General features: G+C 49.7%; 6 protein-coding genes across 6 annotated transcripts; 2 read left to right on the top strand and 4 right to left on the bottom strand.

The window, feature by feature from the left end:
* Nucleotides 1-123: 123 nt before the first annotated feature.
* Nucleotides 124-635, bottom strand: BO72DRAFT_246384 (uncharacterized protein). Its single transcript, XM_040939976.1, has one exon. The coding sequence runs from the start codon at nucleotides 455-457 to the stop codon at nucleotides 155-157; it is 303 nt and encodes a 100-aa protein (XP_040797367.1). The 5' UTR covers nucleotides 458-635; the 3' UTR covers nucleotides 124-154.
* Nucleotides 636-8,595, bottom strand: ags2 (alpha-1,3-glucan synthase Ags2). Its single transcript, XM_040949676.1, has 6 exons — nucleotides 8,008-8,595; nucleotides 7,754-7,929; nucleotides 1,733-7,693; nucleotides 1,477-1,682; nucleotides 918-1,428; nucleotides 636-862 (listed from the first exon to the last, which is right to left on the bottom strand). The coding sequence occupies exons 1-6, from the start codon at nucleotides 8,359-8,361 to the stop codon at nucleotides 814-816; spliced, it is 7,257 nt and encodes a 2,418-aa protein (XP_040797366.1). The 5' UTR covers nucleotides 8,362-8,595; the 3' UTR covers nucleotides 636-813.
* Nucleotides 8,596-10,484: 1,889 nt separating this feature from the next.
* BO72DRAFT_246372 (uncharacterized protein) lies at nucleotides 10,485-10,949 on the top strand. The gene has a single exon (XM_040939975.1). The coding sequence runs from the start codon at nucleotides 10,615-10,617 to the stop codon at nucleotides 10,882-10,884; it is 270 nt and encodes an 89-aa protein (XP_040797365.1). The 5' UTR covers nucleotides 10,485-10,614; the 3' UTR covers nucleotides 10,885-10,949.
* A 6,836-nt stretch (nucleotides 10,950-17,785) lies between these two features.
* BO72DRAFT_246332 (methylenetetrahydrofolate reductase (NAD(P)H) MET13) lies at nucleotides 17,786-20,373 on the top strand. Its single transcript, XM_040939974.1, has 4 exons — nucleotides 17,786-17,877; nucleotides 17,998-18,834; nucleotides 18,893-19,764; nucleotides 19,822-20,373. Exons 2-4 carry the CDS (start codon nucleotides 18,011-18,013, stop codon nucleotides 20,013-20,015), a joined length of 1,890 nt encoding a protein of 629 aa, XP_040797364.1. The 5' UTR covers nucleotides 17,786-17,877; nucleotides 17,998-18,010; the 3' UTR covers nucleotides 20,016-20,373.
* A 1,354-nt stretch (nucleotides 20,374-21,727) lies between these two features.
* BO72DRAFT_451887 (putative NTP binding protein) lies at nucleotides 21,728-24,975 on the bottom strand. The gene has a single exon (XM_040945603.1). It carries the CDS (start codon nucleotides 24,802-24,804, stop codon nucleotides 21,919-21,921), a length of 2,886 nt encoding a protein of 961 aa, XP_040797363.1. The 5' UTR covers nucleotides 24,805-24,975; the 3' UTR covers nucleotides 21,728-21,918.
* A 719-nt stretch (nucleotides 24,976-25,694) lies between these two features.
* On the bottom strand, nucleotides 25,695-27,099 carry BO72DRAFT_500162 (Nur1/Mug154 family protein; the record flags this gene model as incomplete). The annotated part of the gene is made up of 2 exons (XM_040948882.1): nucleotides 25,695-26,780; nucleotides 26,842-27,099. 2 exons carry the CDS (start codon nucleotides 27,097-27,099, stop codon nucleotides 25,695-25,697), a joined length of 1,344 nt encoding a protein of 447 aa, XP_040797362.1.
* Between the last annotated feature and the right edge of the window lie 61 nt (nucleotides 27,100-27,160).

Genomic DNA, 27,160 nt, shown 5'->3' with positions numbered 1-27,160 from the left:
TATTCATTCAACCAGGCTACTCTCTCGAAGGAGTTCCTAATTAGAGCCACATCCTCCAGCTACAGAACTGACTTATCGTCTGGTAGCTATATACCTAAAAGAAAACATGAAACAAAACAGCGATTAACATATTCCAAATTAAGCATATTAGGTTTTAATATTCGCAAAACAGCAACCCAATAGAGAAACATCCATTCAGATTTGCAAGTGACCCAAAAAACAGAAAAAAAAAAAGCAAAGAGCTCAAGCGAATTACCAAGCAAATCATTGAATCGACTGGAGGGTCCTTCCAGATAGCAGCAGGAAATAAAGACATTGGGGAAGAATAACATGCAAAACATTCAAGCTGAGTAAAAACAGAATTTCCAAAAGATGCATCCTCATGTTCATGGCTAGGTATCAATGAGCGTAACGACATTCGAACCGGAGGGGTCATAACCATTATAAACATCTGCATTCAAAACAAGCATAGACATCGTAGAAAGAGTGTGGGGAATCACGTATGGGGGATATATATACGTCGACTGGGTAGTGAGGAAACAGGATGTGAGGTGGCTCGACTCGACACCAGTCAACTATCGAAGGAATGTTCAAACGTGCCAAGTCGAAAGGAACTGTGGAGGGAGAAGAAGGAGAAACGATAATGTACAAGGCGAAGAGGGTGCGGGGAGGGCCAGGGTATGCGTGGAGATGGATGAGCGGGTCTAGGGATTTCTCTATGCGTTATGCTTTCTTGTTGTTCGCTCATGTCCTTGCTTTTTGTCGAGAGATAGTCACTTGAGCTTGATGGCCTCGGTATATTACCACCAGAGCTTAGGGCTTCGTGAGCTGTTCTTTACGGAAGAACATGAGGTACCCAGCACTGTCATTCTGTTAGCCGTGATTCTTATCACTCCGTCAGAGACAAATAGACGTACCAAATGAGCAGCTGGAAGAAAAGTGCAATCCAGAACCAGGCATTAGCAATTGAGCTGACCCCGGCTGTGATATCCGGCGATATTGGGCCCGGGCCGATCTTATTTGGCCCAAATGCTCTTGCGCAGATTGTGGCGATCGATCCCAACACCTGAGACGCAAGAAGCGTGAAGCAGATGTGCATCCTGGTCATGGTTTGCAACAATATCATACCGAATCCTAAGCCTTGGATGGAGTCCAACACTCCGAGCCACAGCCAAACAGCTCGCGACACGAGAGCACCGCTTGTGTAGCTACCGGCCCAGGGAAGGAATAAACCAATACCGGAGACACCCCACCATATCTGTGCCCAACGCGGTGCACCCAGGCCGCATGCAAAGACCGGAAGGATCCAGCTATGCGTTTTCGAGAGATAACCGAATAGGAAGAGCCAGGCGGCCCAAACGAATCCGAAGAAGACCACGCAGAGCACTCCTACCTCCCAGGGCTTGGCGTGGGCAGAACTCCAGAGGACTGCAAACGATTAGCGTCTATACGACCATTCCATCCAAAAATACTTACAGCTCCAATTGCGTCCATACGGTGCACTGAGGAAGAAGTTTGAGACGATGACGACCACGAAATTCCAGAGAATAATCTTGCGCCGGAATACAGATTGGTAGAATGAGGGCACTTTACCCGGGGTCTGGTGGTAGTAGCTCGGAAGACCGAAGAAAAGCAGCAGACCAATGGCCCAAAGGAAGGCAGCGATAGGAAGACAAATAGCTCTGGAAATCTGTCAGTAATCGACTTCGAAGTGCGCATTGAGGAAACATACGTCATCTTCCAGGTGTTCGTGATATCACCCTGGACATTTGTAGCACCACTCTCAACGGCCTGAGAAATGGCTGTACCCCAATACCACAAACCAATGATATAGGCTTGCTGGCATCCTTGAATTATACATGCCCGGAACACCCATTCCTTGACCGGTGCGCCGTTCTCATCACCAAAATTCAGCGCAAAGAATAACGAACCGCTGGCCGAGGCCGCAGCGTAAACACCCGCGCCCACGTTCTGAATCCAACCGCGAGCAAATCCATCCTGCTCAAAATGTGCCACTCCGATGATGACGAATGAAAGACCGTACAAGAGCCAAGGAAGCGATAGAACAAAGACCGACTTGAATGATCGGAAGAAGAACCACCAGACAATGGAAGCGACGAGGTAAACTGTCGCGATACCATAAAGTTTCTCTGCTGTTTCTCCCACCTCGCCCGTGAGCAGTGTGATCTGATAAGAGTTGGCAGCGATAATCTGGCCGAGACCAAGGAAGAAGGAATACAGAGGCCAGTCACCAATCCGGATTTGCATCCATTTTCGAAGACCAGACGGAGGAACGTAATCATTCCCTAGGAGGAATTCATCCTTCTCTCTGCGCTCAGGGCTTCTGCTTTCCTGCGAACCCATCTCATCGGCCCTGACCGAACTCATAGGTGAATTGTTGTCCATCTTCGCGTGGAAGACGGAAGAGGCGGGCGATTGATTGCGGCCAAGTCTGGCATCTCTGAACTTGTCAAACCACTTCTTCTCACTCTTCATAAGGTACTCCTCAATGCAGAGCTGAGATTCAGAGTTTGAACCATTCAAATTCTCCAGCCTCTTCTCAAACGCCTTGTAGTACTCGCCAGTGCTGTCGGTGAAAAACGGATCGACCTTCTGCAGCTTGTAATCTTTCTTCTCTCCAATGATGGTATCAACGGAAAGAACAGAGGCACTGCTGAGTCGGTTACCGGGCTCGTTGGCATACTGTCTCACGGGCGACACAAGAGCTTCTTCGGGTTCTGGACTTCCGGGGCTAGTTGTAGTCAATATGGGCCTGGGCGGAAGCGAGCTTTGACTGGACTGTCTGCGACTGAAAAAATCCCTAGGCGGCGTTTTTCGAGGCATGTCCAATTGAGGGGTTGCATCGGTTCTGCGTCCTTCCTCTGCTTGTTCAGGAGTGAGTGTGTACTCCTCCTCGCCATAGTAGCTGGGGATGAAGTCGTCATCACTACTCTCCTCGGTGTTCGAATTGTTGGCAGGGTCTTCATGGCCCATGCTTCTCCTCAAACGACGGCGACCACGACGAACGAGGTGACCGGGTCCGGACCGTACACCAAGCGACAGCGTTCTGCTTAATCCTGATTTGGGCTTTTCGTTGGCGCCTGGGCTCGGGTCGCGACTGTACACAATTGTGTTTCGCTGCTGTGGTCCGTACGCGCTCAAACGGTTGATATTCGAATAACTTCCCTCGCGCGAGTGCGTAAGAGGAGGGGTTTGTACTCCACTGGGAGTAATGTGTCCGGAAGAGGCAATGGTAGGCGTCATCAGACCACTCGGGGTGTTGTATCCAGAAGGCGTCAGTGGCTGGCTATTTGACTTGGTCAGGCCCTTGCTATGAATGCGCATCGCAGTTGACTGGAGAATTTCCAAATCCTCCACCCACTGTGCGACAGGGAACCGTTGCTTCGCAGACCGCGCGCGCATCTTAGCCCGAACTTGGGGTTTCGAGTTCAATGCACTCGCGATTGCAAGCTTGAATTGATGCAGCAGATGAGACGTTGTTGTCGATTCAATATTATACCACCAACCAGGCATCTGGCCAAGACCTCCCACACGAGCTCCAATACCAAGGGCGCCTTTGCGGCCAAATTCCACCGCAACAAGTCCAAAAGGTTCATCACGAGACGGAATCAACGCGAACTCGGCTCCAGAGAAGATATACGGTGGAAGTGCTGTAAACTCAGGCTTAGAGAATACTCTCCCAGGGTAAACCTTCATCATCTGGTCGAGCTTTAACGCAGCGAATTTACCATAGAGATCAATAACCGGCCCAACACAGATCAGTTGAACATTCGGACGTGCTTCCAAGACAGCAGGCATCACGTCAGCGATGAGATCTACTCCCTTTTGCATAGACCAACGCCCAACGAAGACCAAAAGATCTGCGTTAGGATTCTGGTCTAGACCTGCCCATTCCTGTGCTTGCCGTTTCAATTCGCCTCTGCTTGCCTCGTAGAGAGGATCAACCTCGATTTCACTGTCCTTGGGGAGTTCTTTGTTCCATTCACCCGTGTCAGAAGGATCAGGATTTGGTAGATTTCCCACCTTCTTCAAGCCCCAGAAGATTGGGTAGCGAGCATATGACCGCTTGCCATACTTACGAGAGACACCAACAGCACCAAAGCCCTGCTGGTGAACACGAAGATAGCTTGCGCCCGCATGAAGCATATTGAAGACCTCGCCGAATTGGACGTAACGGCGTGCTGTATTGATGTCGAGGTTGAAAACTGAACAGACTTCGTCTCTCTCTTTCTGAGTACGCATAGGCCAAAGTCCCTGGAACTCAGCGTTGTGAAGCGAAAGGCAGACCGGGACTGTTTGTGGAAGAAGATAGAGTGGAGCAATTGAGCCGTGATAGTCATTAATATGGTATAGATCAATCCGGAAACGTTTGATGGCTTCAGCAATGCACTGGTTCCAAGCAGAGTAGTAAATTGCGCTGTCCAGGTCGTCCATACGGGCAGGGTAAGGTTCCGCCTTCGATTGTTGGCGGAACACCGGTGCGTCAAGAAGAACATATGTAATGTTCTTGATCACATGGTATTGAACCTTGACTTCGTACGAGTTACCAAGCACCGTCACGAACATCGGATCCGCTGGCTGATCGACCGGGTATTCGACACCACCAACACATGGCACGACCCAGATCAAGTTTTGCTGTCCAAGGTGCTTTCCCATCAGCTGGGCCATGACACCAAGACCACCAATCTTGATCTTGATGCCCCAGTCCTCTATATCGTACTCCATGGTCGCAATAAGCGTGGTTCGTGTACGCGAGGCAGCGGCACCAAACGCAGATGTGCTTTGCAGAAATCCTGATTTGTTCGCAAAGCGAATCAGAGGATTCGACGATTGGCCATCTCGCTTATTGCCGAGGATCATGCCCAGGAATGACTTCTTCTCCATCACTCCGACCTGATTGAACTTGACTTGGTAGAAGGACTTCATGAAGGCATAAACCACAGCAATAGCGGTCAAAAGCGGGACCACCCACAAGATGATGTAGATGACCATCTGAGCGATTCTTGATCCAGTGGGCACCAGATTGATCTTCATAGTGCCATCATCAACCTTAACATTCCAGACCAAGTAAGGCGACGGAGGAATATCTGTGATGTTGACAGACAGTTGGCTGAGGGAGGACGGAGGCATGCGATCCAAGACTCCATCGCCATCAACGTCACCGAACACGAAGCTCTCGTCAGGTTTCCCATCCGGGTTCATGCCCCAGACGTTGAATTGACCCTGTGCTGGATACTCAGCGATGACTCGGAAGTTCCAGAAACCATCACTGTCCTGCTTGGCGACGTTATTCAACCCTGCATCGTATCCGTACTGATTGTATGGTCCGTTGAAGAAAAGGTGCGGGAAGCGTCGCGCAGGACCATTCCAGTCATAGTCACCCTCCTGAACGTAGTCACTGCTGCCAGTTAACTGACTCCAGTACTCGACTCGCACATGCTTTCCTTGCCACTTCTGTTTGTCCGTTCCGGACCAAGGCAATTCGTCAATGGTTGTGTTACCTCCAGTGTAGTTCATCCAAGCGGAGAAGGAACTTCCCCAATTCGTTGAATAACGCCATTTGTTAGCACCCGCCGCCCTGTGTTGGACGTAGAGGGATCCGTTCTCATTTCCGTGCACTAGACCCGTTGTGTAATTGGCAGAGGTAAAAACGATGGGATTGTCACTCTGACCAACGCGGAAAAGAAAGTGATCTGTGGACTGAGTGGATTTGCTACCAGAACCGGTAGCATTCTTCACAGTCAAACGATGAACACCGTTGTAAACCCCAGTCAGTTTCGCTGACCAAGACCAAGCGCTGGGCAGCTGAGCGACATATTGGGTGTCATTTGCGGTCATAGTCTTGCAATCAACGCTACCTTTGTCGATGGATGGTGTTTTGCCAGACTCGGTCTGCGAGGTGAATGAGATAGCCTTCGTTACAGCGTCACAGTCCATTGCTGTAGAGAACTCAATGCTGACATTGATATCCTCGGATTCACCTGCGCCTACCGTGGAGAGCAAGGGAGCATCGTGCCCGGGATTGAACTTGGTAATCATGGGGCGGGGATCGACAAACTGTGCCTTTGGGACATAAGCCCTGAATTCGAATGGTTTCAAGGTGATGCTGTCCAGGCATCCATTAAGCTCCTTCGAGCCGTTTAGGTGAAGTGCTTTGGGTCCAGACTTCAAGGTGTGTTCGTCGAATGGGTAGAAGAGGTTCTTGACGGTTGTCTTCGTTGTAAATGGCGAAATTAGGGCGCTGGCATTGCTTCCGCAATCAAACTTGTACTCCACAGTCTTGTTGTCATTCTGGTAGACAAGCCAAACCGGCATGTTACCACCCTCATCGCCTAGATTCTGCAGACTAGATACTCTGTCTCTTAGAATGGACCACATTCCCGTCTCAGTAGCTGTGCCATTCGATCCTGGGTAAACGATATCCCGTGTCTGCTTTGAGAGGGTCTGCAGAGAGTAGCCGTCGTTCAAGATAGGGAACTCTTGTCGCAGTTGATACATATGCTTGATAATGTTGTGAACAGGGTGGGAAGGATCTCGGTGATCATACGCCACCTTTGGGTCGTGACAGCCCTGTCGGCCCTGTTCGATGGGCCAGTCATAATACTGGGTCGCATCAAGAGCCCAACAACCGTGAGTTCTCCAGGCTGTAGCAGGTGACATGGCTTGCCGTCCATAAACGTAGTTATCTGCCGTGGCATCCAAGATGTAGAAGGCCTGCTCTTCTCCCCAAAGCAGTAGCGGGATTCCTGGCATTTGCAGAGTTGTAATAAAGAGACCTAAAAGGTTCCGCTCCACACCGTACTGAATTGCGGGCCACCGAAACACATCTTGATTTGTTGTGCCATACATGTGCCTCGGGTCGAATTTGCCAGTTTCAGCATTGATCAAATCGTTGCTTTGAACCATAATGTTCCATGAGTCGACCCAGTCGAGAGGAGTGTCGTAACCGGCCGCGAGATTACCGCTCATACCCAAGAAGCGTGTGAGGGTGCGGTAAACTGAATAATGGAAAGCGGCTCCGTCAAGAGCCTGGAGGTCATTCTCACGGAGGAAATACTGCTGGCTGGACTTGTTCGTCATGGCCATCGCATCCATAGCAGATTTTGGATACTGGTTCGGTTGTCTTCCTCGCCCCAGATAGATTGAGCCAAAATTGTTACCACCAGTGATCTCACCAGGTAGGAAGAAATTGTTCTTTCCAACACTGCGAGCACACTCTCGGTAATGGCTCGATATATCTCCGAGAGCATCCACAGTAGACTGAGTCGCCTTGTCGTAACGGAAGCCGTCAATATCCAGAGCCTTAATGATGTTACAGGAGTGAACCTTGATCCGCTCTCTAACACTGGGATGCCATTCACGGAGACGATCTTGAACGGACGCGAACTTCGCCAGCTCACGCTGCCAATCAGGGTAGACACCAAAAGCCTCCCTGTCACCGTATTGATCGAAATCACTGTTATAACATCCAACGAGCTCATCACGAACGCTTTGATCCACGGGGTAACCGGTTTCGTTCCAGAAGCGAGGGTAGTCGCAAGTATCATTATAGTCGTTTCCAGGGAGGAAGTCCACATACTGGCGTTCGGATTTCCAGATAGTCTTGTGTTCCTTGACTGAGAATGGAGTCGTCACGTTCAGGTAACTCTCAAAACCGATCAAATCACCCAAGCTAGAGTCTCGTCAGTCCGTCCATGCTTGATGAACTGTGCGAGAAAGTCCCCTCACTTACGTTGCGATAGTGTTGTCGAAGAGGACATACATTCCCCGCTTGTGAATCTCATCGATGGCATTTCTCCAGGTTTGAATGGTACCATAATGTTGATCGAGGAGTGTAGTATCGAGAGCAGAATAGCCGTCCGATCCCCAAGGCTGATTCATCAATATAGTACCGGCGAGATAGATGCCCTGTGTTACAATATTAGTACATCCCGTGCCTCGAAGCAAGAAAGACGGATTGTCAATCTGTAGAAGAAGGTATCGAACCTTGATACCCAAGCCTTGTAGATAGTCCAGCGTATCCACCAGTCCAACCGCATCACCACCATGGCGCATTTGAGTTGAATCCAAGTCATGTTCGAAGAGGGTGCCGTTAATATTATCGTTCGTGGGGTCACCATTGACCCACCGGTCAATGAAGAGTGTGTAGAAGGGGAACCGCCAGTTCTTCGGAGAAGGTGTATACTTGTGACCCGGCCACGACGGAGCTGTATACTCGGCTGGGTTGGTGGTGTCGTTGTTCACGTTCAAGTTGTAGTCAACCAAGGATTCTTCATAGGGCCAGCCTGAGACTGTGGCTGCGAGCAATGCTGCCACACAGCCGGAGAACCCCCACTTCATCGTCGACGGCTTTTTGAATCAACCGTTTCCTATTTCCGCCTGTTTTATATACTCGACATATGTTCGGAACAATGAGAAAGTCTTGAAAGAAGGAGAATATCAAGACAACTGCTCGGGTCGAGGGGTCTCGTGGCAAGGGGAAAAAGTCTGCTCAAAAGTATCGTAGCTTGTCTTCGTCCCTCTTTATGTTATTGGAAATCTATCCAAGGATGACGATAGCGAATGAGAATTGAGAGATAAACAGGGAGGAGTGGCAGAGAAACCCACACTAGATGCAGCTGCTGTGGCGGCAACGCAAGAATAGAATAAACATTTATGTGGAACTGAAAAAAGAAAAGAAAGAAAATGGCGAAGAGAGCAATATGCCCGAGTATATGTCCGATTTCTTGCAGGAAGAATAGAAGTCCCAAGTGGATCTGTGAGAGGAAGCATGATTAACAATGATATACAGCTAGAGAGCGAGAAACCAATATCGTCTGATCGAGGAAAAAGAAACGAAGATCTTTACCCAGCAGACTCAAGCACCTGGCTGCTGCGGCTGCTTCCAAGCAAGTAAGCAAGCAAGCAGTCAGCCAGTCAGCCAGATAGAATGGCGGACATTTGGAGGGAGGCATTGCGGTGATCTGGATTGTGCTATGGGAGTTTGGGCCCATTTTCCCAGACCAGCCACCAGAATAGCTATGATGACTGGAGTCACATTATTCGTCGCTGAAAGCGATTGAGTGCAGGAAGCCATTAGCTTTGATGGGAAGCTGGGGGGTGAGTAGTAGTGTCAGTGGAGGATATGATCGGAGACACGAAGCGAGGACGAAGCAGTTTCGTCCGAGCTCTGTGTTCGGTCAGAATGTTAGTGAGGTTGCCACGGAGTACTGTGTACCAGTAACTTCGGTAGCCGGTGGCTAAAGTGTGCAGTGAGTAGGTACTCTAGAGTATACGATAAGTGGGTAGTAATGTACAGTACTAGACACCTAGTAGGCAGGTATGTAGTACTATGTAGCGATGTAGCTATGTAGCTATGTCGCTATGCCGCTATACAACTATGTGCACTAGCTACGTACTGTAGCTGCGGTATGTATACGTAAAACCGGTACTGGTAATCACACGGGCCGTTACCGAGCCCGTACCTTGCCTCTTTGGGACCGAGTCCAAGAGTCAGTGCAGTGGAGCGGAAGCGCAAAGACCACTAGCGCCATCTAGGCAGGGCGATCATCTTCAAGGTTCAACTCAACCTCTGTCAGACACACCTGAAATGGAATCCAGAAAACCAGGCATTTCCTCTGATATATCAGATGCTTTATCCAAACTAGTCCCAGCTCCTTGAACATGTTGAACATGGACCTCGTTTTCACTTACCCTCAGACCCCCATCGTACATGCCGACCATCCTTCGGTGTGTATCCTTCGAGGACAATCTCATGCAAGATATAACGCACGATTTGATAGTGCCTTTGATAGGACATGCCACCGGAACTCGCCCCAGTGCGTCGTCTATCAGCAACTTTGCCGGGTTGTCGGTACGATAAGCTCACCCCGTTCGTTCAGAGCAAGGATAGGGATCTACGGTACATCCCACCTTCATGGCAGTGTCTCCTCTACAAACCGATCGAGCGTTCGATGCCTGCTGCCGATTCACAGTACGCGCGTCCAAAGAGACTGGTTGTAGACAAAGACAACAACAAAAGAAACAACCCATCGACTCTCAGCTTTGCTTTCGTGTTCACCCTTTCCGAATTCAGTCAGACAGGCTACAAGTCAAGTCGGATAACGTTCCACAAGGCAGTTCGAAAACCAATACAGAGGAGGGCAAGAAGGAAAAGGCCGCGACAAAATTGGTAAACACAAATAGATACATGCACGCTTCTGTTAAGCTGAGAGAGAAATATCAACTTCCTGTCTCTGCTATAAATAAACTTCAATATATGCTGTTCACGCGGCGCAAACCTATCAGCAACAGCGACGTATCCACGCACCACTCCATCATTGCGACAAGATGAGATTTCTAATCGGCTGGCCAATCGCGACTGTACGAAGCCTCCGAACATCATCTCACAATCTTACGCGATGGTGAGCTTCGTTCATCAAGGATTTGACTTCCTAAAATATCTTCTATCAATTCGCTGGCTATTTCGAGTGGATAACATCGTCTTCCGTCTTCGGCAAGCTAGATCTCTGGGTACTGCACAATCGCTAGACAGCCACCGTGTAGACGTGGTAGCTCATAATGCTGTAACCGTTGCTCAACGGACATCCCGGGATGACCGAGAGAGAAGAGACGCAACTTGTATTGGTGACACACCTGGGGCCATTGCTGGTATGCAAAGCCTCGGCTCAAGCATCAGTTACAGTGTCAAGCAGGTATGTCCTAAAAACCTATTGGTGTTTTGATCGATGTCTACAGATCAAAATTCGAAGTAGTGGGCCCGTGTCAAGAAGCTCAGCCATCAGCCACTGCAGGCGACTGCTACGAGCCGAACGTTGGAAACAGTCGATCATGGAATTCACGGAGAGAAAAGCAATGACCTGAGAGCAGGAAAGAACCCATTTCTCACGCGGTATCGTCACCAAAGTGGGGGGAAATAATGAGACGGGGCGGTTCTAATCATGAGTGCGCCGTACATAGCGATATATGTCGTATAAAAATCGATCATTCATGCTACAACGAACAATTTCATTGTCCCTTGCTTGCTGACTTGAGAAGAGAAAAACAAGAAATGTGAGTACTTCGAGACAATGCCTTGTTCCCATGCTCTTCGTATATGAGCTAATCAAATGACTAGATATCTTCTACGTAGGGTGGTAGTCAGAATATAGGCTCAAACCCTGCAAGGAGACTCAGCGGCGGGAGTCTCAGGAACCGGGCAAGGATTGGCTGCCCCTTTAGTTATCTGGTTTTACTCGGTACCGAGGCTCCGATCCTTGTCAGTGAGGAGATTTTATGACGAATTGAAAAGCCCCTCATCATACTCCGTAGGCGTTAAGTCTACTTTGCGATCTTGGGAACTCTTAAGTTGTCGATTGGACCAGGATTGTGCGGCAACAAAAAGGGATACACATACATACACAGTACAATGTCAGCCCATCAATCGAGCGTCTTGGCCATCGATGAAGGTCTGGTTCCAGGATTGATACGAATTTTCGTGCGACCCAGGAGCAAGGAAAACTCAATTGGGAGCGGGGGCAAAAAGTTTCCAAGGTTCGATCGCGAGCCTGAATGGCGTGTTATCAACTTCTTATAGTCTGGCCTAGCTGTGTATTGAGTTCCGGGGTTAAGGGCGGGGGTGCGGATGATGTATCCAAAGTGTTTCCCAAACGGTACCATAGCGATTGCAAACGCTCGGTACAAGTGAGGGTCGGAGATTTTTGACATCGGCTCATCTTCGAATTTACTGTCTTCCCCTTCCCTTAACCCCTTGCTTCGAAGTCGTTGGCTGCCTGCCTAATTTGTGGCGTTGGGACTTGGGACAACTGTCAAATCATAATGACATGTAATATGTACGGGTTCCACTTCTAGACCAGAACTCAAACGACTACACTAACGGGTACCTCAGTTCTGTACTAACTTCCGATACCTAAAATATCGTAGATTGGTATACTGTGAGGGCAATCCAAGTTCTGTGGATTCACAGTCAGCAGGTGTTGGGGTTGTGAACTGTTTTTGCTCGACAAGTCAGGCAAATCCGACCAGTCCTTCTACTATATAAAAGTGGGTGGGGATTCGAGGCTCAAAGCCTCGGCGACCGTTAGCCCTAAAGGCCTCGCTCCGATCATCGCGGCTCAAGTCGTCTATTCTAGGCTCTTCTTGGATGTTTAGCACTATCATCTCATGTAGCTGGAGGAAAGCGCCTTCCAGACCGCTTGTCGGGACTCAGAACCACCTACTATGGATATGAAACGTGATCCGAATTGACTCAACGTTCAAAATCAAAATAGCCACGGAGCTCAGAATAATAAAATGAACCCAGCTATGTCTCCCAGCTGGATCAATAGGCCTATGGGAGCTTTTTCTTCCCTCCATTAGGTAGGAAGGATTGGACTACCTACTCATTGCAGTCTTACTACTGCACAGTAGAGGAGCTCGTGTTGTCCATCCCATACTCAGCCGAACGGTAGCAGGTCGCCCATACTATTCTTCATGATACTAAGCATTGACAAATATTGTCCCATACTTAGTTCATCTTGTGCGGAAGTGATTCTTTGCCAGAGACAGAAGTTCTGTGCCCTCCAAGCGAGAGCCTAACCTTTCTTCATCATGTCCTGGCTGCTACTGTCAGGTTATCTACAGCTAAATGAGCGGTCGGAGCATCGGGTTCAGATCTGAGATCACCTACCATAGAGTGACAAGGCGCAGTGGCAATCAAGAAGCCCTTGCCGGTCATAATCGGTAGCAACCCCGTCGCGTTCCCGAGCCCAGGACCAGAACTTCCGCATTGGGGGTTTAACGCAACAATTCAACATGCGGTGTGACCAATGCTTATCAATAATGAATGCACCTCCAGTTGGAATTGCGCAGCGCTTGTTCTGCGGTTATGCGATGTGCACAATAGTATAACGCCATCGGTGGGGAGGCGGGAAACTATTTAGCAGACTTTGCTGCTGCATTACCGCTCCTGTGTAATGGGAAGGTTGCATGCGAAAGCTTTGCTTATCAGCTCGTCAAGATGAGCTCTCAAATATAAACCTGATCACCCAGCGTGCAGGTGTCGGGTATGTCTCATAGGCACATGGTCGGGACCGGTGGAGTCTCGACAGTACGTATCATATGCATTAGCACTGCAGGCTCACTGGGGCCTAGAAGGGGGTTGACCCGGTCTAACTCGCATGAGCGTAAGCTTATATATCACTTTTGAGCGGGCTTTATCAGTAAGAGTATTTGGCTTAGCTGGTGATGCATGTTATTTTTCAAGCTCTCTTCTGACCGAGGAGCGCGCTTGCCGAATAACCGGCAAAGGCAGGGCCCGATAGGAGGTGGCGGAAAGGTAAGCCGCACCGAGAAGATGTTCTCTTCTTGATTAAACCTGGAGACTTGAAGCTGGGTTAGATAATCTCCCCAGTAAATTGGAAAACGGACAGGAAAACGGAGTAGACTTCTAGGGAATTGTAATCACTCATGCATTCACCGCTACCGGTTTCTCGGAGTCCCAAGAAAGGGCCATAGTCTGAATCTAGTGGCGGGTTTCGAGTGGAGCAAGTCCTCATATGCTCAGTGTCACTAGGCCTTTCTGTCTGTCTGCACAACATGGATCGACTGACTGGACATCAATTGCCAAGATGCCTGTTCGAGGATCAGTGCGTATCGCCCGGACTTCAGTGATAGACTCCTAGGTAGGCTAGTATTCCGAGACACATCTCAACTTCTGGCTAGATTGTGTCATTGAGATGAAAACAGTGATAGAAGGAGGGAAGCTCGCTCATATCGGGAAGTAGTACAGAAAGATGGGCTAGGAGGAGGAGAGCCTCCTGCATGGTGCATAGTGAACCATTCATTCTGGATGCTGGCAAATAAAGTTGAAAAGATAGTCTAGATTGATAATGGGGTGACGGAGTGGCTACAGCAGTCACACATTCCGAGGAACAAGATACCAGCGCTGGTGCGATTCTCGGAAGCAGCACGGAGTAGGTAGTTAGTTCGGGAGTATAGGGTGTTACATTTCGAAACCAAGAAACTGATTTGCGGAGTAGTCTAAAACATGTCGGCCGAGTACAAAGTCGGGCTGATGATGGCTCTCGACGGCAGCTTTGACACACTTCATGGTAGTAATTGAGTAACTGTGGCTGAGAGGGGGATTTCTCCGTATGACCGCAAGCGCACTGCAGGACTCTGTTGTGACCAAAATGAGGGGACTTAGACAGGGGTCATGAGAGCCTCTTCTCTGAGATGACAAGATAGCAGTCTGTAACAAGACGGGAAACAAACGACAGCAGACTTCATCGGCAGCCGCTGTCACTGAACGGTAATGCTATAGCTAGGTCTGTTGGTTCGATGTGGTCACAGTCTTACATGACACGCATCTGGCCAAGGATTGAAGTGCATAGCATGATGATGTTCAATGGAGTTTCTATTAGAGCCAGAGGTTAAGTGCTCAATCTATTGATCCATTTCCGATACAGACATATATTCAACGGAACTGTAGGTCCGGAAAATGGATACAATGTGACTCGGGAGAGAGTGTCAAGATTGAACAGGAAGGCGCAGCAACGGAAAAAGACACAGTATGGAAAGGATCCTTCCCATAGATTTTAATTGCCGTCTCATTGCGTGAACAAAGTTGCCTGCATTAGTGATACGGTTCGGTGGGATACTGACACGAACCAAAATCTAAAATAAGCAATGACTCGTCGAATATGTCGACCGAGCTGGAGCAGTCAGGCACAGAATCACGATTTCATAATTCTCATTACGAGTGTCATGACAGATCGGAATGACTTGGCTGATCTAGAATAGCCACGACCCAAACAATCAGTATCGGAACATGCATGGACTGCAGCGATTATAAGATGGCCCAGATATAAAAGAAAGGCACAAAATGAGACACAGCTTTTAGGTAGAGAAGCTGGCGCACCATTCGTGGTGGAGAAGATCATAATACTGAGTAGACGGAAGCGTACGAATTTGATAGAATGGGAAGAGAAGATGCACGTGTGGGATGCAGCTCGAGCTGAGATAGCGGCGGCCGTACAATTTCTGGCTGTTTCACTTATCCAAGGGGCTCTAATCCAGATCAACATGCACGGATGGGTTCGACACCATCACTGGAGATCGAGGTTAATTTCTGCAATAAGAGCAAACCAGGTGGGGGCAAGAGTCCCACCAACCTGGGTCTTGATTGCCTTAAAGGAGCCGAGGCTATGAATATTGTGACCCTGATTATTACTGTTTCTGCTGCTGCTGCTGCTGCTGCTAATAACACTGGTGGTAGTAGTGTTACCAAAATTCTGACGCTGTCAGGGTCGCTAGGATTGTATGTACTAGGATTGTTAGAGTCACTTGTGTCGATGCTGCTATTGTTGCGGGTGTTTTCATTTTTCTTTTCTGTAGGGTGAGCCTCAGCATGTTTTGAGAGGCGCCTAGGATCTGAGTCTGGGTATATGCTGTAGTGTCCATGTTGCTGGCTTTTGCGAACTGCTGCAGCGTCAGTAGACAGGAACCCCGATGGTATCTGTCCGACATAAAGCCTTCTAGGCGGCAGTGTAGTTGATAAAGGCTGGGCTGCTTGCCACTGAGGAAGGCGTATATGACAGTGATGGCTTAAGTGACGTGCGTAGTGGTCAATGCCACGAGAGAATCTGTTTTATGCTGGATGGCACAGCCACGAACGGGACTATGACCAAAGGAAGGGTATCCGGCGTCAAGGCCATGACGATAAAAGTTCGGCCATCATAGCTAATCATTTACACAAGAAGTCGGGCGATGAAGGCGTTGCTTGTAACTGCAATGACGGGAAAAAAGACCGAACTTCTCGTATCTAACTCGTGATCGAAACGGCATTACTGAACAAATAACAATCTGGTTTTGTGGTGAGGCTGCAGCACGGCGGTTAGATAGAGTTACCAGTTTGAGACTGAGACGTTCATTGACACGAAAGCCCTTAAGCTTTGCCATGCTTCAGATTCGTTGCTCGAGATTGTACCGATTGGGGGGCCCGAGAAGCCGATGCCAGATTTGCTGTTGCGTAATTAGAAGCCAGTCGTCTCCGAGGTTTGTTTTGACAATAAATGTTGACATGACCGGCCAATTGGCCTAGATATGTGTTCGAAATTTCGCTCCCACATCTCTTCATCTTATAATATGAGAACCGAATGCCTCGAGCGTATGCTTGCGAGCCCTCTCAATACCACCAGAGCCACCTGGTGTTGACGTCTGCTGCTCTTGTGTCCATAAGTTGCCTTTACCCACAGATAACTGTATTCTCCCAAGTATCTAGTCCATCCGCAGTGGACGCCATTCTTAGGAACCTCTGGTGGAGCCGGTAGTGATTGCATGAACAGAGTACTTGTATTCAGTACTTTAACCGTTGTGACAGAGAAGCTGGAAGCCGGGTATCAATTTTTTTAGTTCTTGTCCGGCGATCTCTCCAGCTCTAAACCGTATCTCCCTTTGCTGGGATCATACGCGATGAGTCCGGAGTGGGTCCAAGTCATGGATAGGGTAGCCGGAGAAGCCGTTGCAGAGCCACAGTCAATTTTCCTAATGGACGCTTAGCACACGCTGGAAATAATTTCATCAAACAGAAAGATGTGCGATATTGTCTCGTTTTGAGTCGCGTAGTTCACAGATCAGTGAAAACAGCTATTTCCAGAATGCCAGGAGGCAAAAACGTAGACGCACTTTGTACTCAGTTCTTATCTGAGCCGGAGAGCTGAGAGAGCCGAGTGAGAGAACAAAATGAGCATTATTGAATATGGCAGTGAGGACCGATAGTAGAAACAAGTACTTTGCATCCAGTCATGGAAGGTATTCTGGAAGAGTCACAGTAATGTCAGACCAGGAGCATGATTTAAATTGTGATGAGCTAGGGTGACAAGTCCGTCACCGTTGGTAACTAGTTAGTTAGTTACTATGTAGTAACATAATATGCAGTGTGTTACTGCCGGTCGGCTAAGGTGACCGCTTTCTGCAAGGAATTCACCGCCTTTGAGCCTCTCGGCCTTACTGTAGTTGCTCATGACCCCGGGGATTTTCTTATCGGCATTAAATGATCAAATTTCTCAACAAAACTGTAAATATCCATAGACAGATAAATACACGGTCCATGCCTGGGGTTATCAGAAGACAAACCGACTGCCTGAGTAGAAAGTATTTTTGATGATGCGTTGAATCCGGTGACATAGGGAATCCTAGGGATCTGCATCTCTCTTCCCTAAGGAGTATGACGGAGTTAGGCCTCCTTGCTTATTAGACTGAATACTCGGTACTCTTTTTCTCTCATTCTTTCTTTCGGTGGGTATAAACCCATGATGGATGATTGAGGAGAAAAAAAAAAAAGGCTCCGAATCGGTGGCTCTCCGTTTAGTGGTTTAGTGGGCACCGGAGACCGAGAGCACGTGCCTTGGGCAGGCCAGCTCCGAAGTCCGGACCCTTCTTAGTGTTAATAGAGATATTATCTAATATCCCCCCGGCGCACCACCCCACCTTCTCCGTCCTCCGTCGCTCTGTTGGCTTGCTTTCCGCTGGCTGATTTACTAGTCCGGACTTTCTTTCTTTCCCTTCTTCCCCTCCTCTCTCTCTCTCTCTCTCTCTCTCTCGCTCTCTCTTTCCTCCCTTTTTCACTATTCCTACTCCCCTTCCCTTCTCACTTGCTGCTCTATATTCTTTTTGCATTGCACGGGGATTTGTTAGGCCCTCTTTGCTTGTGTAGCCCGCCTCCTCCGTCTCCGTTATACGTGGTCTGGCATCCCCGGTGGAACCAGAGAGCCAACGTAACTACCATCTCTCGGACGGACTTTTAGAGAAGTCACCCTGTACCTTGCTATATTTCCAACTGTGTGGAATACTTGGAATAGACCTTGATTTTGCTGTGTAAGTCGATTAATCCGAGAATCATTCTCCCTCTCTGTTGTCCGCGGCTGTTCAGGATGGTCTTCTGAATCGCCTCTGTGCCGCAGCAATTCTTCTGACTGAAGACCTTTCCCCCCATAGTTGACCCTACACCATGCATATCAAAGAGAAGCTTTCCCAGAATGAGGCTGCTGGGAGACCAGGAATCTCATTCGAGTTCTTCCCACCCAAAACAGCCCAGGGTGTCCAGAACCTTTACGACAGAATGGATCGCATGCACGCCTTAGGTCCCTCCTTCATCGACATCACCTGGGGAGCTGGCGGCCGCCTGTCTGATTTGACTTGCGAAATGGTCAATGTTGCCCAGTCGGTGTATGGCTTGGAAACTTGTATGCACCTGACATGTACCGATATGCCCGTCGAGAAGGTGGATGCTGCGCTCCAGGCCGCTTACAAGGCTGGCTGCACTAACATCCTGGCTCTTCGTGGAGACCCCCCTCGTGAAAAGGAAAATTGGGAAGCCACCGACGGCGGATTCCGCTATGCGAAGGACCTGGTGAAGCACATTAGGGAGAAATACGGCAATCACTTTGATATCGGTGTCGGAGGTTACCCCGAGGGTGCGGATGACAACCCGGACGTTGATCTTCTGATTGATCACCTCAAAGAGAAAGTCGATGCAGGAGCCTCTTTCGTGATTACTCAGATGTTCTACGACACGGACAACTTCATTGACTGGGTAAAGAAATGCCGCAACAAGGGCGTTGCGGTGCCCATTATCCCCGGTATTATGCCCATCCAGACGTATGCTGCATTCATCAGACGATCGGAGTGGACGAAAACGCGGATTCCGCCTGAGTGGCTGGAGGCCCTGGAGCCTGTGAAGAACGACGATGCCGCTGTGAGAAACATCGGTAAGCGCCTGGTCGCGGACATGTGTAGAAGGCTCCTCGAGAGCGGTCTCAACCACCTGCACTTGTGAGTCAAACCTTTTTACCTACGTATTTTCTGACAGGATCTGACAATCGCTGCCAAGTTACACAATGAACCTTGCTCAATCAACACAATTGGTTCTCGAAGATCTCAACCTTCTACCGTCCGAAGAGACACCGCTTCAGAGAGCCCTGCCTTGGCGGCCGTCGCTTGGTCTCAATCGCAGAGGGGAAGACGTTCGTCCCATCTTCTGGCGGAACCGCAATTCTTCCTACATCGCTCGCACGCAGACTTGGGATGAGTTCCCTAACGGACGCTGGACTGATTCCCGGTCGCCTGCCTTCGGCGAGCTTGACAGCTATGGTATTGGTCTCAAAGGTACAAACGAGCAAAACATCAAGCTGTGGGGACAACCTAAGTCTATCAGGGACATCACCCATATCTTTGTCGACTTCCTGGAAGGCAAGTTAGCGCGACTGCCTTGGAGTGACAGCCCGATTACCGCCGAAGCCAACGCTATCAAGGATGACCTTGTCGAGCTAAACAAGAAGGGTATCTTCACCATCAACTCTCAGCCGGCCGTTAATGGTGTGAAATCCTCACACCCGGTATATGGATGGGGTCCCAAGAACGGTTATGTCTATCAGAAGGCATACCTGGAACTCTTGATTCCTTCCTATCTGCTTGATGACTTGATTGCCCGCATCGAGAAGAACGGTTACCTCACATACCACGCTGTCTCTAAGAATGGGAACCTGCGGACCAACACTAACGACAGCCCCAATGCTTTAACCTGGGGTATTTTTGCGGGACGAGAGATTGTCCAGCCTACCATTGTGGAGACGGTCAGTTTCTTGGCCTGGAAGGATGAGGCATACCGTCTTGGTGAAGATTGGGCCAAATGTCACGATGCTTTCAGCCCCAGCAGAAAGTTGATCCAGAGCGTTGTCGATGACTGGTCTCTTGTTAACATCGGTGAGTGCACTGCATACATCCATCATATGGTGGCTAGTACTGATCTGTAAAATACAGTGAACAATGATTTCCACAACACCAGCAGCCTCTTCGACCTATTCAAGGATCTGACCGTGAAGGATCTCGATACCGAGATTGCGGTCGAGGATGGTGAAACCAAGGTTCATCAAAACGGCGTCGCGAACGGAGTCGAAGCCACCAACGGCACCGTTGTAAATGGAACCACAACAGAGCTTCCAGTCAAGAACTAGAATACTCTGATCTCCCTCTTTCAATGCCGCTTTCAACAGGCCTAGCGACGGGCTCACACGCTTAGTCTACGATCGTGCTATGCATCCTCATGCATGCATCCTCTTCAACCCGTCTCACGACTACATACTAATTTCAACACATGATGACTACAACTACACCTAATTCAACATCTATCTATTCTCAACGACTTTTTCCCGCGGCCCCGAGTCAGGAATACTCGGGCCACAACAAGCAACTCAACGAAACGTTTAACGGCGGCATGAACTGAAGACCTCTCAACGATTTCTTCTCTGAGCGATTCTTATGATACTTCAACATGACATCTTATCTTCTCACTCACAATTATCTCTTAATATTTAACATATACCCCTCGCATGGCATTTTTTTTGCGTTTTGCACAACAACACCCACATCGAGCATGGAACCTCAACGTTTATTCCTTTTCATCTATTTTCCACGATAGAGCTCGAAGCTTTTGGAAGACACCAGTCTTCTCTTTTTGTCATTTTCACCTTCATCGCATTCAAAAAGCGCCGTTCAGAACAACGACTCTGCGGGCAAATTCAACTTTCTTGTTTACGCACAGCGACGATCAAAAATTCAACACAAAAGGTAGGGTATAACGGAGTTGGGATCCAAACTTGGGAAAACAAAAGCGCATCCTTTTCAACATGGGATAAGGCAAGAAATATACAGGCGGAGTCAAGTTAAAGAATGGTTCTTTTTCATTGCTTCTTATATTTACCCTCTTCGACCTGCGCACGATACACTGTTCTGGCCACTATCGATCACTTTTTTGTTCTTCGCGTCTCATCTCATTTCATCTGCCATATTGCCTTTCCAAACGAGGGATCGATCTCGGCTGTTCAAAAGTTTTCGTGCTTTTCTTTTTCATATCTAGCGGCGGTGGTCGTGATGCCGAGTTCGGCCCACCTTGTGGTCGGGGTTGATGGTGGCCGATTGACATGGCATTCTTGGGGAAGGAAGGAAGTATCGGGTGAAGAGTGCCCCGGTGGGAGGTCCAGAGAAGACAGTAACGAGAAGGGAGGATATCCACCATTCATGCATTGTGCCTTCTCTGATTGACTGGAACATAACATCAACACAATTATCTCGACTCACTGTGTCTGTGTATCTCATCCGCGCCGCGTAGACATCGAATTTCCCCCCCCCCCCCCCGCCCCCTCCCTCATTTTTCACAGACCGGTAAGACAACAGTTCTACGCTTGAATTCCGGTAATAACCCTAGCGCTTGTCTCGCGGCGACCGAGAAAAAGTAGAGCCTTTGTGCGCAGTACTGGTTTCCACCTGGATGTAAGCTGTTTGATACGAGAAGGGGGACCGCTGACTTGACTTTAAAATAAAGTAAGGAAGGAAGCCGAGGAGGCTACCAGACTCACTCAGCTGCGCTGCCTGATGGCAGGCGCACATTGTTCCTGTCCCAGACTGCAACAGATTTCCTCCTACCTACCAATCCGAAACTAGACCCGTGTACCGTTTACGTAGCATCTCCAGTGCTACAGTAAGATGCAGCATGAAGGATTCGTCTGTTTGTTCATATTCGGAGGATGATAATAAATGACAGCATCGTCGAGTGGGCATAAGAATGAATGGCTGCAGAACGAACGCCAGGAGGAACCTCCATAAACCGTGAGACAAGCCCACCACCATCGTGGCACCCGCCCACCCCTTCCTTTACAAGAGGAAAAACCGGTTCGAGACACATAGGCCAATCGCAAACAAAAAGCAATCCCAGGGAGAGAAAAAAGCACATCGCCGGCGCTTCTGATAACTCCCCCACATACAAACACACCTGTGACACCTCTGGACCGCGGGAGGGAAAAAGCCGCAGCATATAGTACAGTACAAGCCGGGATGAACCGAATTTTTCATCCGTCCCAATCAACACAATGCCCGACCCAGGGCTCCGAAGAACCAGGCAAACGGTTTCGCGAACCAAATGACCCATGTACTCACGAGGACGACATAGCCCGCTGCGCGACCGATTATCATCATGCAGAATCCCAGGGTAACAACGTACAGCGCGGCCTGGCAATGGTCGATCAATGAGCGGACCAGGTCCTTTCGGGACGGTCTGGGCCAGGCACCGGTGGAGTTGTAGAGGGAGAGGAATGCCAGGAAATTCTTGAGCACGAGGAGGCAATGCTCTATCATCATGAGAATGCTGTTGAAGGCAATGCGGACCAGCATCGCTTTGTTATCGCGATTTACCATCACTTGGCTGTAGAGTTGCTGAAGCTGTATTGCGGAGTCTATGATGGCATCTTTAATAAGAGTCCATAGGGGCGGGTCGTCGGCTGAATCCTCCGTGCTTTCGGGCCGTTTCGTACCGCTCTCGGATTGCTTCGCTGGGTCCCCGAGGATGTCAGCATTGAAGTCCGTGACGTTGAAATGAAATACCCCTTCTTCTCGAGGTGTCTCATAGACTTGCTGTCCGTCCAGTTCGGCCACTTCGAAGCTCTGGAGTTCGCGAGGTGAGAGCCTCTCCTCCGATCCGTCTCGACTGATAGAATTCTGGGGGGAGATTTCGGGACCGGAGGATGTAGTCCCGATATAAGGCGATACATCTGGAGCAGTTGATGCGCTTGCCACTTGGGCCGCATTGTCTTGTACTAATGATGTCTTTAGTTCAGGGGAGGGCTCGAACACGCCTCGTGATACCATCGGCGGCGTGTTCCCACTTCCAGGTGCCAGGCAAGGTGGGTGACTCTGTGGAGGATTACTTCGCGGAAGACCGCTCGGGCCTTCTATTGTAGCCTTTGACGCCCCGGACGTACGGATGAACCCACGTATAGGCCTTGGTTTGTCCGACGTTCGGCGTTCGGGTTCTGTGCCCCGAGGTTTGATGGTGGGTATCTGAGTCGGTGATGTTGTCTTTGGGCTTACTGAGTTTGGAGAGGTCGGTTTGGATGGTGTGCAAGTTGCAGTCTGTCTTTCCCACGAGTTCTGCGTCACTCGTCGCAGGCCTGCCGTGGATGAGCCTGCCTGAGACTTTGTCCGTGTACCTGTGATGATCTCTCCTGCGGCTCGAGATGTGGGTTCCTGTGTACCCGGGGTCTTTTGAGCATGAGCCCTCAGGTCTGTAATGGTAACCATAGTGCGTGTGATAGTGGGCGTGATAATGAATACATCGTCGGACTTGCGGTGTGGCTTTTGCTCGTGAGTCTTTGTCGTCGTGTTTCCCTGAGGTACCCGGTTCTCTTTCAAGGAAGGTTTCGAGACATTCTCTTTCGAGAGATTTTCTGACTTTTGGGGCAGTCGACAATTGGTGTCCTTGCACATCGTCTTGGGCAACTGCTTCGAGCATTGGGTAGGGTTCGAATTCTGCGAAGTTGGGTTTCGGTCTTGCTGAGGGAGCGCCTTTTCTTGAGCTGCTGGTGTGAGGGCATGTGTCGTGGCTCTTCTTCCCTCTCTGGGAATCTTGGATTTGGGGCCTGGAATGTCGATGACTCTGGGGCGCTCGTCCGTGGTTGAAAAAAGCAAAATCTCGTCCGGGTTCTTGTCGTTCGGGCCGTTGATCTCCTTGCATCCTAAAAAAGAGCCGTCGGCGTTCGCTGCAAAAGGCGTGTTGGTCGACTGCCCAGGTGACTCTTCCCAAATCGTGCTGAACCGTGGCTTTCCAATCTCATCAGGACTATAATACCGAGGTGGTTCACCAGGGCCTTCATTATCTTTGCTCTCATAAGAAGGTGGATCAGGACTCGGCTCCTGGCCGTCCAAACCAATCATCTTTTTCTCGCGTTGGTCGCTAGGCATGATTTTGTCCTCAGGAGTGGTGGTACGGGGGCTTGGAAGCGTCTCAGGATCGAGCATTGTTCCACCCTCTTTGTGAACCCTCTCGATGCTCTGCTGGAACTTTGAAATCTGCTGTGTATTCAAATGCAAAGGATTAGGCTCTCTCGCTGACGGCATGTTGACAACAAACCGATCCTCCCAGTCGGTCACAGAGCTTGCAGGTGCTGATATTGGTGAAATCGGATATGACTGGTCGGATGAGTCGGTCGTGATATCTGTCTTCTCGGATGTCGTTGGCTGCGTGGCCTCAGTGGTCGGCAAACTAGGCCCTCGTTCTCCGGTATTTGGACGTTTTCGTTGACCAACGGCTTGAGTATTCTCAGATTTCCAGAAGTTTGTTCCTGGGGAAGGTCGATTGTCAAGGTGTAGGTTTGGAACATCTTTCCGCAAGCCGACGGGTCGTGTATGTATCTTGTCATCCCGGGGTATACCTCCCGTGAATCTCAACTTGTAGTTAGCAATCTCTTGCCTGGGTGAGGTAGCCAATGACACGATCTTCCGATATGCCTCCTGATAGTATTCCTTGTGCTTTTCTTTACTGCGCAGCGGAGCTGGTATCTCCCTCTCGAACCTGTCTCGCACTTTACGCCAGTATTGATCGCCGCCTTTCTCGGCCTGCTTCGGCGCAGCAAGTGACAAGGCCCCCAGAGATCTCTTTGGACGAATAGTGCGATCGCTTTCTTGTTCCTTGGTTTCGGTCACGGGAAGTCGCGTTCCAGCAGATTCTTTGGTCTTGTCGGCGGGGGATTTAGGGAGTGGGAGCTTGGTGGGTTTGGTTCTCCGCGCCGCGGTTTCCGACATGGTCTTCGGGTCCTCGGACTTGGACTGTGTAGATTGTTCGGTTCGCCGACCTGGGATCCCTGTGGCTTGTGCTGGGGGTTTTGCTGCGTCATAGGGTCTGGTGCGCTTGCCACGAGGATTTCGAAGTTGCAGCATGTTATCGCTGTTCGGTAGGTGGAGGGGGTGTTCCATCTTTGACCGCTACTCAATCAGGAAACACCGGCAGCTTCAGGCTGCATCAATCCACCGACCCATTCCCTCTGCGATGGATGTGATGGCGATATCGTTGATTTGGGAGCTGTGCGAGGACTCGTGTGCGGTAAGGTGTACAGTACGATGTGTTGGACGAAAACGAGGCTCGACGGAGCCAGGCGAACATCATGCGAAAAAGGGCTGGGGAAACCAATACTAGACGCGTTCTGCTGAGTGAAAACTAAGGGATAACAGGCGTAATGATATGAGTGGAATGTTGGACGGCCAAGGCTCGCCTCATTGAAGAATGTGTGAACATCTAGGCAGGGGAGGGGGGGTTGACCAATGCGGAATGCGCACCTCAGACTTCTGATACCATTTGGCATGGAAGCCGCACGCAGGTCCGAGTTTCAGTATGCTTCCTGCTGGTCGCATTGGAAAGAAAATTGAGGAAACGACGGAACTCAATAGCCCAGACACCCATCAAGTGATCAGGTGGAGTGCATTGGAACAGCCATGCAACCTTCGCTTCACAGGCAAGTAAAAGTAATTTCGGATCAACAAAAACACGATAAGGCCAACTAAGACAGACGGTCTTCATGATTGCGGAGGATCGAAATGCATATTGTACAGTGGCTGGCTATCGGGAACTCCATTCCCGAAAATGACTGGAAATCTTCAACGCCGCTCTGAGAAGACCTTCTCTCAGAAACAAGGAAAAAGAAAAGAAGGACAAATAAAATCAGATGAACACACTAACGCCGTACTTATGCTTGGGAGTATGCAAAGTCAGGAGGATGAGCCATGACGAAAGTTGATAATATGGTTTGTACAAGAAATACTTTTTGCTGCCAACCTGGTCAAGTGAGGTTTGAGCGTATACCGGATGCTTACAACAAGAAATGGGTTGTTTCACGGCGTGCGCCAGGTTGGCTCCGTCTGGGACCTGGCGTGGCTGGACTTTCCCCTCCAGGCACATTGCTCCGTTTGAGTGGGCTGGACTGCCTTTTCACTGCGCTTGTACCACGCTCTTTGTAGAAAAAGTCTCCGTTACTTTGCAGTCGGCGGTCCAGGTTCGCCGAGACCGATTTCCTCAATGGAGAATTAGCGTGAGAATAAACCCCAAGACTACCTCCGTCGCCAGTAGCGGTTGGGGTTCGTCGAAATTGAGGCTGGCGAATCGATGCAACTGGGTTGCGGACAACAGGGGAAGCATCGCGCAAATGACTAGGTGTCTGGAGGGCACTTGAACGATATGTGGGACCACTAGGTGTACCCGCTGCGGATTGCTGTCCTGACGAGAATCCTTCGGGGTCGATATGTTTGATATAGTTAGGGTTTGGACTCGTCTTGAATCCTCGGTTGATGACGAAGGTTGGTGTGAATGTGTCGACCTTGTTGTGCTTGATATCGGTGTCAGACTCCGAGAATTGAGTTCCAACATCCCTCATCAGAGGTTGGGTTCGAGGATGCACAAATTTGGTATCATACTCGCGGAGAACCTCTTTATGAACCAGCATGTTGTCTTTCGCCTGCTGCGTGTAGGATGAGGACAGGAATGTCATCTGCACTGAAAGCAGAGCTGCCAGAAAGAGAGTGGTCACAATGGTAACGCTGGGACGGGGATCAGACACATGAGTCGGTAGGAATAACCAATAGACTAGAACATGGCCGGGGCTGAACAGGCAGAACAGTCGAATGCAGATGGGGAAAGGATCCCAGACAGCGAGCTCCCAAACATCGCGTTGAGCATCTGGATGCGCTCTCGATTGTGCCGATCCAGACACTACATCGGCCAAGTACCGCAAAGGAGACGCAGTTGTAGGGGTTGAGTCGACTCGCACTCGGTGCGCCGATGGTGTTGCGGGGGCACGATCAATCGAGGCTTCGAAGAGACGATAAAGGCGTTTACGGTAAAAGGTATAGAAGGCGTTGAGGGCGGAAAATGTCGTAAGGAGGTGTACCAAAAAGGAGGCCTATCGATGAACAGGTGAGCGCGCTGCTGGATTTCGAGCCATGTGGGAAGATAGCACGTACCAACCAACTCAGCCAAGGTGTGCTTTCATCGTCGCCAAACACATCATCTATAGCTTGACTGCCCGTTGTTTGACTGTTGGCTCGGGCGATGAGGAAAGTCAGGTTCAGGAGCACACCGAGCGGCAATGCCCAGTCTTTCTCGAATTGATCCCAGTCATGAGTGTCGACCTCCTCGGACAGCCACAATAGAAAGTCTAGAGGGTTCAGGTAGGATGCGATGCGCTCTGTCAACGGGCGGCGGCGCACAAGCCGGGGCATGGTGGGGGCGGCAAGGCTGGTAAGATATGGGGATGTTAATGGAAGTGAGAAGCTAGCTAGA

Source organism: Aspergillus fijiensis (genome assembly GCF_003184825.1).
Source record: "Aspergillus fijiensis CBS 313.89 unplaced genomic scaffold BO72scaffold_61, whole genome shotgun sequence".
NCBI lineage: Eukaryota > Fungi > Ascomycota > Eurotiomycetes > Eurotiales > Aspergillaceae > Aspergillus > Aspergillus fijiensis.
The sequence above is the reverse complement of the archived record's forward strand: the minus strand, read 5'-3'. Positions and strand labels throughout refer to the sequence as shown.